Source organism: Notamacropus eugenii, chromosome 3, assembly GCF_028372415.1.
Source record: "Notamacropus eugenii isolate mMacEug1 chromosome 3, mMacEug1.pri_v2, whole genome shotgun sequence".
NCBI lineage: Eukaryota > Metazoa > Chordata > Mammalia > Diprotodontia > Macropodidae > Notamacropus > Notamacropus eugenii.
In genome coordinates this window covers 169854322-169871433 of record NC_092874.1, presented here as the reverse complement: position 1 = coordinate 169871433, position 17112 = coordinate 169854322, and the positions used below count along the sequence as shown (strand labels likewise).

The following is a 17112-nucleotide window of genomic DNA, read 5'->3' as shown; positions in this document are numbered from 1 at the left end:
AAACCCCAAACCCACCAAAAAAATAATAGAATGTTTTAGTCTGCATTCATGGGCCATCATTTCTTTCTCTGGAAGTGGATAGCATTTTCATCATGAGTCCTTGAGAATTGTCTCAGATCTTTGTATTGCTGAAAATGTCATTCTCAATTGATCATAGTACAGTATTGCTGTTACTGTGTGTACCTTTTTCCTGGTTCTAGTCACTTCACTTTGCATCAGTTCATGTAAGTCCAGATTTTTCTGTAAGCAATCCTGTTCATCATTTTTTATAGCATAATGCTGTTGCATCACAATCATATACCACAACTTGTTCGGCTATTCATTCTTGATATGGGCATCTATCACCTCAATTTCCATTTCTTGGCCACCACTAAAATAACTGCTATAAATATTTTTGTGCAAATAGGTCTTTCCCCCCTTTTTAAAAATGTCTTTGAGGTACAGACCTAGAGGTGGTATTGCTGGATTACAGTTTTATAGCCTTTTGGGCATGGTTCCAAATTGATTTCCAAAATGGTTGGATTAGTTCACAACTCCATCAGTAGTGTATTAGTGTCCCTAATTTCTCGCATCCCCTACCCATTTTCCTTTTCTGTTGTATTAGCAATCTGATAAGTGTAAGGTGGTATCTCAGAGTTGTTTTAATGTGCATTTCTCTAATCAGTTGTGATTTAGAGCATTTTTTTACTTTACTATAAGATAGCTTTGATTTCTGTCTGAAAACTACCCGTTCATATCTTTTAACAATTTATTAATTGGGGAATGACCTGTCTTATAAATTTTGCTCAGTTCTCCACATATTTGAGAAATGGGGCCTTTATCAGAGATACTTGCTGTAAAAGTTGTTTCCCAGCTTTCTACTTTACTTCTAATTTTGGTTGCATTGCTTTTGTTTGTATAAACCCTTTTTCGTTTAATACAATAAAAATGATCCATTTTATATCTTGCAATGCTCTTTATCTTTTGTTTGGTCCCAAATTCTTTCCTTATCTTTGGATCTGACAAATAAACTATTCCATGCTCCCCTAATTTGTATATGGTATCATTCTTTGTATCTAAATCATGTACCCATTTTGACCTTATCTTGGTATAAGGTGTAAGATGTTGCTCTATGTCTAGTTTCTGCCCTATTGTTTTCCAGTTTTCCCAGCAGTTTTTGTCAGATAATGAGTTCTTGTCTTTAAAGCTTGGATCTTTGGGTTTATCAAACACTATGATCATTTACAACTGTGTATTGTATACCTAATCTATTCCACTGATCCACCATTCTGTTTCTTAGCCAGTACCAGATAATTTTGATGATTGGCACTTTATAATACAGCTTGAGATCTGGTATGGCTAGACTAGCTTCCTTTACATTTTTTTTTTCATTAATTCCCTTGATTTTTTTTACCTTTTTTCTTCCAGATGAATTTTGTTATTTTTTTCTAGCTGTATAATAACTTTGGGGTACTTTGATTGGCATGGCACTGAAAAAGTCACCTTTTCTTTTATTGCTGGGGTGACTAGAATGATAGATGAGGGGAATGCTGTATATATAGGTGACCTAGATTTTTGTGAAGCTCATGATAATCTTTTATATTTTTGTGGCTCCCCAAGTAATGTGGGGTAGATTGGTATTGGATTGGCGGAATGGACATTGTAATTATTAATGGTTTGATAGCACCTTGGAAGAATTTTTGTGGAGTGTACCAGAGATTTGTGCTTGGCCCTTTAAAGCTTTTATCTGCAACTTGACTAAAGGTATAGATGACTTGCTTATCAAATTTGAAGATGATACAAAGCCAGGTGGGAGAGCTGTGACTCTGAATGACAGACTCAGGATCCAAAAATATCTCAGTAGGATAGAATGTTGGGCCAAATCTTATCAGTTAACATTTAATAGTGATAAGAGGACTTCACAAAAGTCTTTCTTGGATGTCTCATTTTTTAAAAAAACCAACTTTATTTTGTTTTCAGTTCTAAATTCTCTTCATGCTCTCTGCCTGTTAAGAAAGCAGGGAAAAACAAAATCCCTGTGTATTGTCATGCAAAACAAATTCTGGCATTAACCATGTCCAGAAAAAGAAAAAAAGTAAAAGAAAATATGCTTTAATATGTACTCTTGAGTCCCTCAGTCCGTCTGGAGGTGGACAGCATGTTTCCTCATTAGCCCTTTAGAATTGGAATAGCCCTTCGTCATTTCTTACAGCAGAGTAGTATTCCATCACATTCATATGTCTTAACTTAATCAGCCATTCTTTGACCAGCATCTGATGCTTGTTAGTCTAATTGAATGCAAGCTTGGACAGATTGTACCATACATGTAAGGTTTTGGGTAAGGTCCTGGTGACAGATTGTTGATGTCTTCTGAACACCAGCCTAGTCACTCAGTCAGTATTTATTAAGTACCTATTATATGCCAAGCTCTGTGCTAAGAAAAAAGGGGCAAAAGATAAGTCCTTGCCCTGAAGGAGTTCACAATCTGATGGTTGGTGGTGACAACAAGCAAACACATTGTGCAGGGACAAGTTATATATGGAATAAAGAGGAAATAATTAAAAGAGAGAAGGTACTGGAATTCAGAGAGATTGGGAAAGGCTTCCTGTAGAAGATGGAATTATAGTTGGAACTTAAAGGGAGTCTGGGAGCTCAATAGGCAGATACGAGGATAAAGGACATTCCAAGTATGGAGAATAGCCAGAGAAAATACCTAGAGCTGAGAAATGGAAATGTCTTATTTGTAGAATAGCAAGGAGACCTCTGTCAGTGGTGGGAGTAAGGTGTAAGAAGATTGGAAAGGTTGAGGGAGAAGTTTGTTTGGTTACAAAGCGCTTTGAGTGCCAGACAGGATCTTATATTTGATCCTGGGTGTGAAAAGGAACCACTGGAATTTTTTGAGTAAGTGGGACTCGGTTTTAGGATTATCACTCGGGTAGTTTAGTGGAGGATGGATTTAAGTGGAGAGAGACTTGAAGTAGGTAAAGTCACTAGCACTAACTCTAGGCATGAGGTGATGAGGGTCTGCACCAGAGTGGTGGCATTGTCAGGAGGGAAGGAGATGTGTTTAAGAGATGTTGCAAAAGATGAAATTGACAGGCCTTGGCAGATTGGCTATTTGGGGAGGGAGGTTTGGGGTTAGAGATAGTGAGTAGTCCAGATGACGCCTAGGTTTTGAGAATAGGAGGGGATGTTGCCTCTACGTAATAGGGAAGGTGAGGGAGTAGATGAGGGTTTACATAAAGAAAGAATGATTTTGTTTTGGACATATTTAGTTTAAAATGTCTACTGGACATTTAGTTTGAGATACGTCTAAAAGGCAATAGGAGATATGAGATTGGAGGTCAGCAGAGAGGTTAGGGCAGGATAGGTAGATATGAAAATTTTCAGTATAAAAATGGTAATTAAAATTAATCAGTGGAGCTAATAAGATCACCAAGCACAGTAGTATAAAGGGAGAAGAGAAGAGGGCCCAGTACAGAACCCCAAAGGACACTGATGATGAGAGGGTGTGATGTGGATGAGGTTCCAGCAAAGGAGATGTCTCTTGAGAAGGAGCAGTCAGAGAGAAGGAGAACTAGGAGAGAATAGTGTTCTGAAAATTTATAGAGAAGATAGTATCAAGGAGAAGAGGGTGATTGACAGTGTCAGGGTTGCAGAGAGTGGTTAAGGAGAATGAGGATTGAGCAAAGGTTATTGGATTTGGCAATCAAAACATCATTGGTAACTTTGAGGAGAGCAGTTTTCATAGAACTATGGCATTAGAAGCTGGATTATTAGGAGAATGACAGGGGAAAAAGTGGAGGCATTTGTCATCTAGAAAGGCCTTCTCAAGGAGTTTAGCCACAAAGGGCAGAAGAGGCATAGGACTATAGATGGAAGGATCAAGTGAGAATCTAGTTTTGTGATAAACTCAAGACCTTCCAAATAAATCAGCATTGTACTTTAGTACTCAGTGACTTCTCTATAGAGGTGTGCATAGAACAGGACAGTGAAAATAGGGCTCAGGATTAAGAAGAGAAAAAGGCTTGTACATGTCAGTTTGCAGGGAGCCAAGTTTGTCATCATTTTAGTGCTGAATTGCAGTTTTTTGCAATGTTTTGTGCTTCACACTTTGTTGTAGTCCTTCTTCCTAGGACTTTCTGAGTAGCTCAGGACTCATTACCAGTAGACTATCCACTAGGTAATGAATTTTTTCATTCATTCAGCATAGTAATTACTGACATTTATGTAGTATTTTACGATTTACAAAGAAGTATTTTAAATGATCTTGTTTTATTTGTTAATGGCATTATATCTTTGGTAAAATTACTGAATGTTGATCACTCTTACGCTATTTCTGCTACATATCAAATATCCTATCTGTTGCACTTTGCAGTTTCTTAAAGTCTCATTATGAATATTGTGCCCATGTGTATTGTTATTTCTGGATTACTGCTTTCATAATTTTGTTTTATTCTGGATTAGGCAGTTGGGATGATTAGAAGAATCCAGTTAAGTTGAGGCAAGAAATGTTTACATTCAAACTTCTCAGATTAGATTTTTAAAATGTTCTTATGTGTATCTTTAATATTTTTTGCTTTATTAAAAGTGAAAGGGATGTATATTCCTCCAAAAATCAAGTTTGGGTTGTTTACCTAGTGCTTATTATACTTTGTCTTTCTAAATGATGCCTTCCCCCCTTCCCCCTTTTTTTTTAAAGTGTCATTCTTCCACTGCCTCAGAATGTGAAGGATTATTTACTTGATGATGGAACTCTGGTGGTCTCAGGAAGGTAAAGTATAGCTGAACTTGCCTTTTTAAATTATCTTAAAATCTTAGAAAGAGCTAAATCTTGACATCTTCTACTTGAAGATTTAACTCAGTCTTGCTTCGTTGCTACACTGTCACTGTTGTCCATCACTGTTGGTCATCTCCTCTCTTTCTAACAGCTGTTGGCTTCTTCTTCTGTATTCTGTTCTTTCTTCAGCTCTTAGGCAACAGCTTTCACTAATGAGGCTTTATTACATTGAACAGTATATTTATCCCCTTTACTTTCTTAATTATTAGTTGTGTGAGCTTGGTTCAGTTCCTCTCTAAAATGAGGTTAGTAGTACCTTACCAACCTGAATTTGTTGAAATCCTTTCAGACATCCTTTCAGACTGAGTGACTTTAGATTGTGTGGCCTCTGTGTTGTAACTCATTGTAATTTTGTTGCTTATGCTCCCTTCTGGTTTAAGTAAAGGGAAAATGTTACTGTCATTTCTTACTTATTTTGGGTCCTTGGTGATAGATGGCATGCAGAAAGTAGGATGAAAAGAGGAAGTTATTGATTTTGATAAATTAATTAATGTTCCTAATATCTCAGAAATATATCAAAATTAATTATTTCAAATAGAATTGGTTTTCCCCCACATTTTTGATGAATGGACCCTCGAGAGGGAATGTACATGTTAGTTGTATTTCTGTCTAGTATCTTCAACTTGAAATATTGACAACTTGAAAATGATTATAGCAAAACCTCATTAACTGTGGGAGGCAAGGTGAAGTTTTAGGGTGACAGGTAATCCTAACTTATAGGTTTTGTTTTATAAGAGTTTAACTTTATTATTCTTAAGCATACTATGTACTGTAAGCTAGGATACAAAATGACTCAATAAATAAAAGGAACATAAAAAATGATATGCCAAAGTTGAAGGCATATTGAAAGAAGCCTTAATTTCTAGAGCCCTTGGAAAAGGTACTAGTTCTATTTTAGGTTTCTTTTTAAAGAAAGAGACTGAAAATTAAGGTAAGAAATCATTTTGGAATTTTTTAACACAAAAAAGTTGCTTATACTAAGAATTTTAGTATGATAAATGTTGATACAATTTTTTTTCACATTGTCTTCTGGGATAACTTTGTTAATTTGGATCATAGAAGCTTTGAATTAGTGATAATGTTTCAAAAATGAGGTGTTCCAGAAGTATTTAATCAGTTGAATGATAGTTTCATAATTTCAAAATATTATTGATTATTACTAAGTAAGCTCTCTAGAATGCCTTTTATGTCAGTTTCTTAGGGGTGATTGACTTTTCCTTCACCTCCTATATAGTTCTCCAAAATATTTCAGTAATATTTATCTTATTAAGATAATCTTATATAAGAAGATAAAGTTTTGGCATGCAAATATACTGTATATCAATCAATCAGTACTGTTAAAAGACCAAATAAAATCATTAAAATTGAGGATTTATTTATTTTTTATATTATTATTTATCTAATAAATGAAGAAGTTAAAAAAAGCATTTATTAAGCTCTTATTATATGCCAGTCATTATGGTAAGGACCAAGAATATGCTGATGCAGGGTAGATGGCAAGGTCTGGGAGTTCTTAGGGTACCTTAGTGGCAGGTCAGATAAATGTGCATGAGTGTGCATGTGGAGGGTGAAGCAGGAGGGAGGGAGCATAGTAAAGCCTGGTGGGCTCTAGGACATCTTGGCAGAGCAGATGGTATGTGAAGAATACAGAAACTACATCTGTTAAACATTTCAATGACTATATATGAAAAATAAAATCCCTGTTACTAGGAATATAGTTTTAGGTACAAATAAGTATAGAACAGTTAGAGGATTGTATTTAGTTAAGGTTCTTACTATCACTAGGTAGCTTCTGGGTACAGCAGATATGTACTCTTAAGAGAGTCAGGTCATTCCCTTCCCCTGCCTCAGACTGTTACCACCCACATCCCAAAGGTGGACCTGTGGGTCCAGTAGGAACTGCTACTGTGGGAACTAAGATTTTCTTTTCCTCTGTTTCCCCTTCTAATGTAAATTTTATCGATGTGTTTTGTTTTCATGTGGTGAAATATTATATTGACATATAATATTTTGTACCCATATTATATTATGCCCAGAATACATACCTACCATGTGAAGTTTTTTGTAACAACTTAAAATAAATAACTCAGACTAATAATAAAGTGACCTCATCTGAAAGTTCATGCAGCATTCCATATCTTGGCATGTCTCTCTCAGCCTCTTTATTTTTTTAAAAAAACTATTATTTATTTTAAAATTTTTTTGAGTTCCGAATTCTTTTCCTTTCTTCCATCCCTCCCCTACCCATTGTAAAGAAATGTGCTGCTATCAGTTATATATGTGAAATCTTGCAGAATATTTTTCCATGTTAATCTTAAAATTACTTTAATTTGCATTTTTCTAATTATTACTCAGTTGGAGCATTTTTTTTCTGTGTAGTCACAGGGACTCTGGGTTTCTTCCCTTGAGAACTACTTGTTCATATACTTAGACCATTTATCAATGGTCTAAGAACAAGAATAGCTCTTGTTCTTAAAAATTTGAATCCTTTACTTGAATTTTGGAAGTGAGACTTTTATCAAAGAAACTTACTGCAAAGATTTTTCCACAGTAAATTATTTCCCTTTTTATTTTAGCTTTATTGGATTTGTGCAAGAACTTTTAAATTTTATGTAATAAACTATCCATTTTCTCTTCTGAGATCCTCTCCATCCCTTATTTAGTTGTGAACTTTACTCCTATCTGTAGATCTGATAGGTAATATTTTTCATGTTTATCTCATTTGTTTATGATCTAACCTGTTATGCCTAGGTCATATACCTATTTAAAGTTTGTCTTTATATAAGGTGTGAGATTTTGGTTTGACTAAATCTAATTTCTTCCATAATGCTGTTCAGTTTTTATTAACTAGTGAGTCCTTATGCCAGTAGCTGGTTTCTTTGTGTTTGTTAAATACAATTTATAAATTTTCTCCTATATATCCCCAGGTTGATCTCTCTATTTTTTAACCAGTACCAAAATGTATAATTACTGCTTTATCTATAGTGTGTGATCTGATACTGCCAGGCTCCTCCTGCTGTCCTTTGTGGCAACTGTTTTTTATTATTTCCCTTGAGATTCTTGACCTTTTTTTTCCATATGAATTTCCTTATTTTTTTTATAGTTCTTTAGAGTAATACTTAAGTACTTTGGTATGGCATTGAATGAGCAAATTAATTTAGTTAGTTTTTTTATTTTTATGACTCAGTCATGAAGTCAGTGATGAATTATTAAAATTATTTAAATCTGTCTATTTCTGTAAACAGTGGTTTGAAATTATATTTGTATAGTTCTTGTATTTTGGAAGGTACACTGCTAAGTGTTTTATGAATTCTTTTGTAATTTTAAATGGAAATGTAAATTTTTATTCTTTCTGTCTCTTGCTGGGTTTTATATTATATTTATATTATAGAGTATAGAAATGCTGATGATTTGTGTGGATTTATTTTATGTCCTGCAAGATTGCTAAAGTTATTGTCCTGATTTTTAACTTTATTTTGTAAAATTCTTTTAGTATTTCTTGTTTACGTTACCTCAGTTTCTTTTTCTTGTTTTATTGCTATAGCCAGCATTTCTAGTAATATGTCAAATAGAAATGGTGACAAAGGGCATTCTTATTTTAACTTTGATTTTATTGGAAAGGATTCTAATTTATTTCTTTTACATATAATGGTGGTTCTTGTTTTGAGAAATACAGTACTTGTCATTTTAAGGAAAGATCCATTTATCCCTCTCTTTTCTAGTGTTTTTTAACAAAAATGAATGTTGTATTTTGTCAAAAGATGTTTTCATATCTTTTGATATAATTTTTATGATTTTTGTTGTTTTAGTTATTAATATGATTAATTAAATCTGTACTTTTCCTAACATTAAACGTGGTATAAAGTTAACTTAGTTGTTCTGTATAATTTTTGTGATGTGTTGTTTTAGCCTCTTCACTATTTTATTTAAAACTTTGCTTCTACGTTCATTGGGGAGATATTAGTCTCAGTTTTCTTTTTTCTCTTTGATTCTCCCTTCCCCCTGTTTCAGCCTGACCATGCTCCTAGCTGCCCACATCCCAATGGACCTAATCAGGGCTGACTGTAGAGAGCCCTTCCTAATCCTCATTGCTCCCATGGTAGCTTTCCTAGACCTCAGATCTTTTTAGGGGTTGAATCTACTGGATGCTAACCCTTATGTGTACTCCCAGGGAAGGTTATCCAGAGGTCTACCTTGGGCTTACTATTCCTCAGTGTTATCAATCAGTGACATAGCTGCTCAGTCCACTTAGGTGAACAGGAAATCACCATCTACAATCCTTTCAGTAACATAGGAGACTGCTGGGCTTTACCATCTGTCTTGCTCTTGCTCCCTAAGGTCTGCCAGGCCTTACCATCTGCCTTGCTGATATGCCCTCTAGACCTGTAGACTTTGTCATCTGAACTACTTATGTACCCTAAAAAGTCTTGAGCCTTGCCATGTGCTTTGCTGAGCACACCTTAAGGTCCACTAGGCTTTCCCATTTGCCTCCTATATTCATTGTCTCTACTAATTAGAGTGCTAGTCCCTTTAGAACTGGAACTACTTCAATTTTCTATATGCTCCTCCAGTATTTAGCACATAGTAAGTGTGCTTACTTATAACTGCTTATTCATTCATTCATATATACACTGATGGTCTGATGTTGAATGGGCTTAGGAAATTCTGAGGGAGAGTTTTGAGGGCAGTCATCACAAATGTAAAATAATTATGAATGCATATCACTTTTTACCACAATGTTTCTTTTTGTTAATGTTTCTTTTCAATTAACAAGTATTTCTTTTTTTCTACTTCCTACCTCCCACTAAAAAAAAAAAAGAAAAAATCTTTTGTAGCAAATATGCATAGTCAAGCAAAACAGATTCCCATATTGGCCCACATTACCTACTTTTGCTTATTTATAAGAGAAATTCAGAAGAGTGGGAAAATAGCATTTTTAGAAGGCAAAGCATTTAATTATTATTTCTACTTAGAGTTCTCATTAACCTCCTATTAAAATACATAGTGAATCATTTAATTAAATCATTTTCTTTTAGTTTGGAAAGGGTGTGGCTTCTATTATTTGTAAATTTGTCTAATCTCCTCTGCCCTTCACACCCCAAATTATTCTTTCCAGTCTTATCTACTATTACTTACCTATACAAATCTTCCATTTTCATCTAAACTGTCTTTCAAACATAATTTGTACTGTCTTGCTTATTTTATTCATGCTGTTTTTCCCACCTTTTGTTCTTTCTAGATTCTGTCCTTCAGAATCCAGTTATGAATGTGGGTAGCAGAGACAGGAGGGTCAAGAAGAAGAAGTTTAGTGGAAAAGATTATTTTAGTTTTCGACATGTTGAGCTTGCAGTGAGAAGGAGGCATTCAGGTGAAGTTTTTTTAAAGGCAGTCAGAAATGTGAGCCTGAAGCTTGTGAGAGAAGACAAGATTTGGGAAGTGCCTGCATTGTGGGGACAGCATCTCCACTGGGGATGGATTCATCTATCAAAGAAGAGGGCATACAGACTAGAGGGGAGAGTCCCTTATTTTGTCTTTGGCATATGTGCACTTGTATTTCAGCTGCTCTTCAGTCAGTGTTACCGAGTTCTTTCTCCCCCAGATACTGGCATCAATCTCATTGGACTTCCAGGGATACTCTAAAAAGTCTTCACTCATCTCTATATTGTAGGAGTAAGGAGGGAAAAGGAAGAACGTCATTATGGCTCTACTAATTTAAAAGAAAAGAAAGGAAGGAAAAAGCGTTAAGGTGGAAGATTCAAAAAGCTTTTTTTGTAAGGATTACATAATATACATATGCAATATTGGTACCTTTCTCCCTTCTTTTCTCTTATCAGGATTTATGTAATTAGTTCCTTTTGTAGAGCAGAGAAACCTTCATAGGGGCAAGGCTCTCCTTCCACAATTCATTTTACAATATTTGGAATGACTATTAAAAAACAACAATAAATGTATAGTCAGGGTGCTGAAGATGCATTGCAGAGCTTTGGGGATGTTTGCCTTCAACATATTCACCTTCACCATTCAAGTTTTAAAATCCTGAGTCAAGTGCAAAAAAAGCCAAATCCATGCTATTTCATCTCTCTCTCCTTCTCTATTCCTTCCCCTCCCCCTTTCCCTCACCCGTTCCTGTTTATTATATCCTACCCTTTGACAAAAAACAAAGTGCACTTAAAAGCATTTATTGTGGACAGTTCAGGGCCCAGATTCATTATACTTTTGATTCACAACTCCTTGTTGAGCCACGTCTGCTGGTAGTACAGAGAAGGAGGCCAGAAAGGGCCTTAAATCCACACAGAATATATGCAGATCTTTAAAGATGTCAACTTCACACTTCATGGTTGAGTTGAAAACAGTGTCATGGATACCAGAGGATTCCATATTTAAGAAAGATATTTGGAAAAGAGGTACTGGCCACTTGAACCTCTCCTTGCTAATGGTGGTAATTTGACTATCATGGTGCTGATAGCACTTTTCCAGAAAGGGGCTGAATGCAACAATGACCATCTGTTGCTCAAAGTCTAGAGTGGTGTGACATAGCCATTTGATGTGCACATGGTTTCCCTTTAAACTGTGGTAGTGACATGATATCCTCCCTTGGTCAGGATTTTCATGAGGTATTGCGTCAGTTCATGGCCAGCCAGATCTAGAGGGAGGGAATAATTTTCACAGATGGGCACAGTATTACAATACTAGTGGCATGACTGGAGACATAAGGGGCAGCACAGTGTGAATAGCACTGTGGATAGAGATATGGTTGGGATATTGAAGATCTTGAGCATGATCTGTATCATCTTTTTTCCATTAGCTTTTGGATTTGGCAGGGAAGGATAGTGGGCACTGTGAACATCACAGTGTACTTTTCAGGGACCTCACAGTGTTACCAGTAGAAATTTTTGTGCAAGATCTTCATGTCATCCTAGTTGGTGACAATACCATGTTGACTTCATCCCCCACAGTGCTGTCTGTTTAGCCCAATCCCACTATCATACCCTGATGTCTGGTGTCTCTCAACAGTGTAAGGGAAGATAGCTTCGAGGCAGCATCTCCACAAAGCTGGCTTTGCACATTCTGATCCTCTGTCTTCATTGAAGGCAACGATGTTATTATCCATAATGAACTTTGAAGTATGAAGTTTAAACCTTTAATATAGAAAAGACTAATATCTAGATTCCTGGGGTGGTGTGGGGGAGAAAGGGGAGAATCTATTACATGCTGGGTGGAGGATCTCACAGCTTATAGCTCAAGGATAAAGTCTTGGAAAGCACCTGTATAAAGAAACTGGAGGAGGAAAAAGAGTACAGGAAGAATACAAAGAAGTCATGGTATGAAGGGAACCAGGAGAGTGGTGTCTCAGAGCCCCAGGGAACAGAGACTGTCAAAGGGAAGGCATGTGAAAGGAGAATTTGGTCATTTAAAGGTTAGTGGAGACATTTTGAGAGGGGAATTTCAGTAGAGTGATAAAAATGGAATCCAAACTGCTGCAAGGAAATAAGGATTAAGGAAGTAATAGTGAGTATAGATGACTCACTAAAGAAATTTGGTATTGAAAGGGAGAATAGAAATGAAGAAAGGCCTTTATAGCAAAGACTGTATCTTTGGATCCTCTTCAGTGCCTAGCATAGCCCTGCATGTAGTTGGTATTCAGAAGATACCTTTAATTGCTAATAATATTAATTCTCTACTTTGCTAGCTACAGTACAAACATTTAAAAAGTATTTCTTTAGAGTAGCATCATATCATTCAGTTTATCCATTTTGTAGAGCAGAGAAGCCTTCATAGGGGCAAGGCTCTCCTTGTGACAATTCCGTATACATTATTTGGAATGACTATTGAAAAACAACAGTAAATGTATAGTCAGTGTGCGGAAGATGCAGTATAGAGCTTTGGGGATGTTTGCCTTCAATATCTTCAGACTGCTTATCACCATCAGTGTTCAAGTTAAGTGCCTACTGTATGCTCGGCTCTGTGATAAATTACGGGGAAACAAAGGCCATAAAACCAAAGCAGCCTTTGCCTTCAAGGAGCTTATATTTTGTTGGAGAAGTCATATACAAACAAGGAAGTACAAAATAGATATAAAGTAAATAAAATCATTCCAAGACAGGAACTAATATTCCTCCACATTCTATTGAGTTCTCAGTACACTCTGTCCCAGTCATCTTGGTGCTGCCTTTCACCCATAATTCCATCCAAGGAAAAATTCACCACTTTGGGCAAACTGAGCTTTTTTTAGCTCAAGGTCAGCCACCTCTTCAGCAGGTATGAACAAAAGCCTTTTTTTTTTTTCCCCGCTCAATATATGTGTTTAATCCTTTAGGGAAGATCCACCAACACATTCTCAACCAGACAGTGACAACGAGGGAGAAGAAATACAGGTTAGTACAAAATAAAAGCAGTCGTTTTCTGTAACATGGATGATTTTTGAAATTCTATTGATAGTTCATAACTGATAAATGAGATAATAGATGTGAATGGCTTTAGAAATATTCTAGATTTTTACTGTTAATATACATGATTTAAAATGAGTACTTGAAGTGAAATGAGAAAATGACAACTAAAAATATTTTGAATGCTGTATCTAGGAGCAAGTTATCTCAGTCGCAGACACAGTTTTGTGTCAGCAGCCCTGTGTCTTGGGAGCCAAACACTTCATTCATGTTGTCTTTCTTTTTCTCTTCAGTGGTCAGATGATGAAAACACAACCACACTTACGGTAAGGCCGGCTTCCAAGACTTAATTTTTTAAGTTTGATGAGCCTGGCACTATTTCATTTTTTCATCAGATATTTATTTGAGCACCTAATACATGCAAAGTCCTAGGAGAAATTTTCAGCATAAGAGCTACTTTATTGTTCTTTTGTTACAATGTAATTGCTTACTGACTATTTAGAAAGGTTTTTAACTAAGCTGCTTTTGAATTCCTTGTCACTTGTAATACCTGCTTTTCATCAGAATTTCATTAGAATCTTGAAAAATTTTTTCCACGCACTTATCTCTTTTTGTGATTTATCATTTCATTGAACAGATTTCTGAAGTCTTTCATAATTGTTTTTCTCTATAATGTTGTCATCATCTGCATTGTTCTCTTAGCTCTCCTCAATTCGTTCTGCATCAGTTCATAAAGATCTTCCCAGTTTCTTCTGTGACTATCCATTTTGTTTTCTTTTTTAAGTAGTTTTTATTGGTTCATTTTGTATTTTACATGACAGTAGTATTCTCTGATACATCTCCCAGAGAGCTACCCCATATAACGAAGCATATTTTTTAAGACAAAAAAAAAGAGGAAAAAAATCAGCCTAACTAATTAGTACATCCAAAATGTCTGAAAATGTTTAATTTATGATATTTGTGAACTTCTCACTTTGGCAAAAGGGGCAGAATGGGATTATCTTCTCATCTGCTTTCAAGTCATGCTTATTTTTTATAATTTTGCAACATTCATGGACTTTTTGGGGGGAGCTCTCTCCATTTATATTGTTAGAGTCTTTGTATATGTTTTCCTGGCCCTGCTTACTTCGCTTTGCATCAATTCAGGAAGCGCTTTCCATCTCTAGTTACCAAATTTGTCATTTCTCATCTCATAACAATCCATCACATAAATACATCACAGTTTGTTTAGCCATTCCCCAATTGATGGGTCTACTTTGTTTCCAGTGGTTTGCTAGAACAAAAGTGCTATTACAAATTTCTTGGTGTATATGGGAACTTTCTCCTTTTCAGTGATCTAGAAACCTAGTAATATAATATCTGGGTCAGAGGGTATGAGCATTTTAGCCATTTTATCTGTGTAAATCCAGATTGCTTTCAAATGGTTGTATTGATTCACTGCTACACCAGCAAAGTGTTTTTCAAAGACAGTGTACCTGTCTTCCCAGAATACTCCAACATTGACTATTCCCACATGTTGTTGTCTTAGTCAGTTTGCAATGTGTGTGATTTCTTTTATTAGTGCTTGGAGTATTCTTTCAAGTGGTTGTTTATAGTTTCCCAGTCTTTTGAGAACTGTTTGTTTATATTCTTTTCTTTGGGGAATGGCTTTTGGATTTATATATGTATCTGTTAATTGTTCCTATGTTTTAGATACTAAACCCTTATCAGAGAAATTTGATACAAAGATTTTTCCAGTTTTGCTACTTTCCTTCCAGGAACATTAATTTTGTTCTTACAGAAACTTTTTAGCTTCATGTAGTCAAAGTTACCTGTTATCTTTTGTAGTTGCTTCTCTCTCTTGTTTGATTAAGAACACATCTCATATCTGTAGCCGTGAGAAGAATATGATCCACTTCTAATTTTTTAATAGTATAATTGAATGTATTGTGGAATATGACATAAGATGTTGGTCTTAGCCTCGTTTCTGCTAGATTGCTTTCCAGTTCTCCCAGTAGTTTTTATCAAATAAGGAATTTTTTTCTAAGTAATTTATGTTTTCTGGGTTATTGAACACTGGGCAATTGAGTTCCATTGTTTCTGACTCTCTAATTTCTAGTCTGTTTCATTGACTTAGCTCCTGTTTTTTAAATAGTACTACATGATTTTGATGATTACCAATTTATAATATAATTTGAGGTCTAGAAGGATTATTCCTCTTGATATTTTAGCTCTTTTCTTTTTAAAAATGAATTTTGTTATTGTATCAATTTCTATAAAATATACCTTTGATAATTTGGCATAAGTTTGGTATAGCATTTATAACATCTTTTTTTCTAGCACAATCATGTGCTAGGACATTCATATACTACAATTTATTTAGCCTTTCCTCACTAGGTAGGCACTCCCTTAGTTTTCAGTTCTGGACTAATGTGAAAGTAACTGCTGTAAATATTTTTGTATTATAGATATTTTTGTGCATATAGATCCCTTCGGTCTGTCGTTGAGTATCTTTGGAGTATAAAACCTAACAGCAACTGAATTAGAAATGTATGTACAGTTTGGTAACTTTCTAGCGTAGTTCCAAATTCCTTCACAGAATGGCTCGACTAATTCATAGCTCCACCAACAGTGCATTAGTGTCGTAGATGCTGACCATATCTATTCCTCTTCCTAATCCCTTTGATTTGAGGATTGGTGTGGCAGAGTTGAAAGAGCACTGCACTTGGAAATTTTGGTTGGAGAGCATAGATATTGCAAACGTGAATTAAGATCAGATGTTAGTAATTTTTGTTATTATTTTTACCTTTCTGGATTGTTGGCTTTTAACCTGTGGACTTTTTGTGTGTGTGTGTATATATCTCCTCAATAGCTCATTATTCCCTGGACATAATCTTTTCATTCAGGCTTATTGACTCTACCTGCCCTGTTAATCATCCAGTAATGATCAGCTTGTCCCAATTCCCTTCTTTAAGACTGTGAACTCTGAAAACAAACACACACCATTTGCCAAGATGGTGGCCCTCAGTGGAAGATTAGGAGATTATATGCCTAGAGCATTGCACTCTAGGAACAAATGAGGCAAACAGAAAGACATTTGCCACCATGGGAAAGCTCTAAGACTTTCCAGGAAATTAACAAATAGCTTCAAAAGATGGAATTGGCAACTCTGTCTAGGCTCTAGGCAAATCTCCTAGATCAGTGCATTAGGCCAAGGGACCTCCCAGGGTTTTTATACAAATAGAATTGTTTTTGTTGATCTTCATCCCCAGCAGTTTTCCACTGTCTAAGCTAATGTAGACATTTGGTGTCATGTATGATGAGACAGACTATCTAATTGCTCCTACCTACTTCACAAGGAATAGCATTTCCTTCACTAATCTGGAAGATTTCCTCTAGGAACTGAAGGAAACTTGAAACAATCAGCCACAAAATTAAATGGCTTAGGAAGAATCAAGAGATATGAAATTTGATCTAAGATTTACTTCCCAGTATACTTATCCTGGTTGAATGATTTTTAGAAGATTTTTTCCAGACTACTTATAGATGAGAGAAACTGGGTAAAGATAGCCATGAACTTACTAGTATTCCTCTGAAAGTGTGTCCTTGTAAAGTCTTACTTCTTTGCAGCATTACTCAGTACCCACCAGCCAGTAGCAAAATATTCCAGACAGAGGTCTCATGCAGGGAGCTAGGTGCTATACTCAAAGTTAGGAAGAACTAAGTTTGAATCCTGCCTCAAGCACCTACTAACTATTTGATCCTGGGCAAGTCACGTAACCTTAATGTGCCTCAGTTTTCTCATCTGTAAAATGAGGAAGTTGTCCTAGATGACCTCTAATGTCTCTTCCAGCTCTAAATCTGTCATCCTGTAATTCATATGAAAGGGCCAGTGGAGCACACCAAGCCCAGCCCAGCCAAACTCAA

The 17112-nt window shown here is 35.7% G+C and overlaps 1 protein-coding gene across 10 annotated transcripts in view; it reads left to right on the top strand.

Moving 5' to 3' along the window:
- CDC123 (cell division cycle 123) overlaps positions 1–17112 on the top strand; it is a 117292-nt gene that overhangs the window by 38102 nt on the left and 62078 nt on the right. For 5 of the 10 annotated variants that reach the window (XR_011976948.1, XM_072653318.1, XM_072653311.1 and 2 more), the window contains 3 exons: positions 4682–4753; positions 13137–13194; positions 13500–13532. Coding sequence is in view for 9 of the 10 variants with exons in the window: in XM_072653318.1 (XP_072509419.1) it covers positions 4682–4753; positions 13137–13194; positions 13500–13532 (163 nt within the window). In the remaining variant the exon portion in view is untranslated. The remainder of the gene's footprint in view (positions 1–4681; positions 4754–13136; positions 13195–13499; positions 13533–17112) is intronic. The other 5 variants (XM_072653315.1, XM_072653316.1, XM_072653313.1 and 2 more) reach the window with 3 other exon arrangements.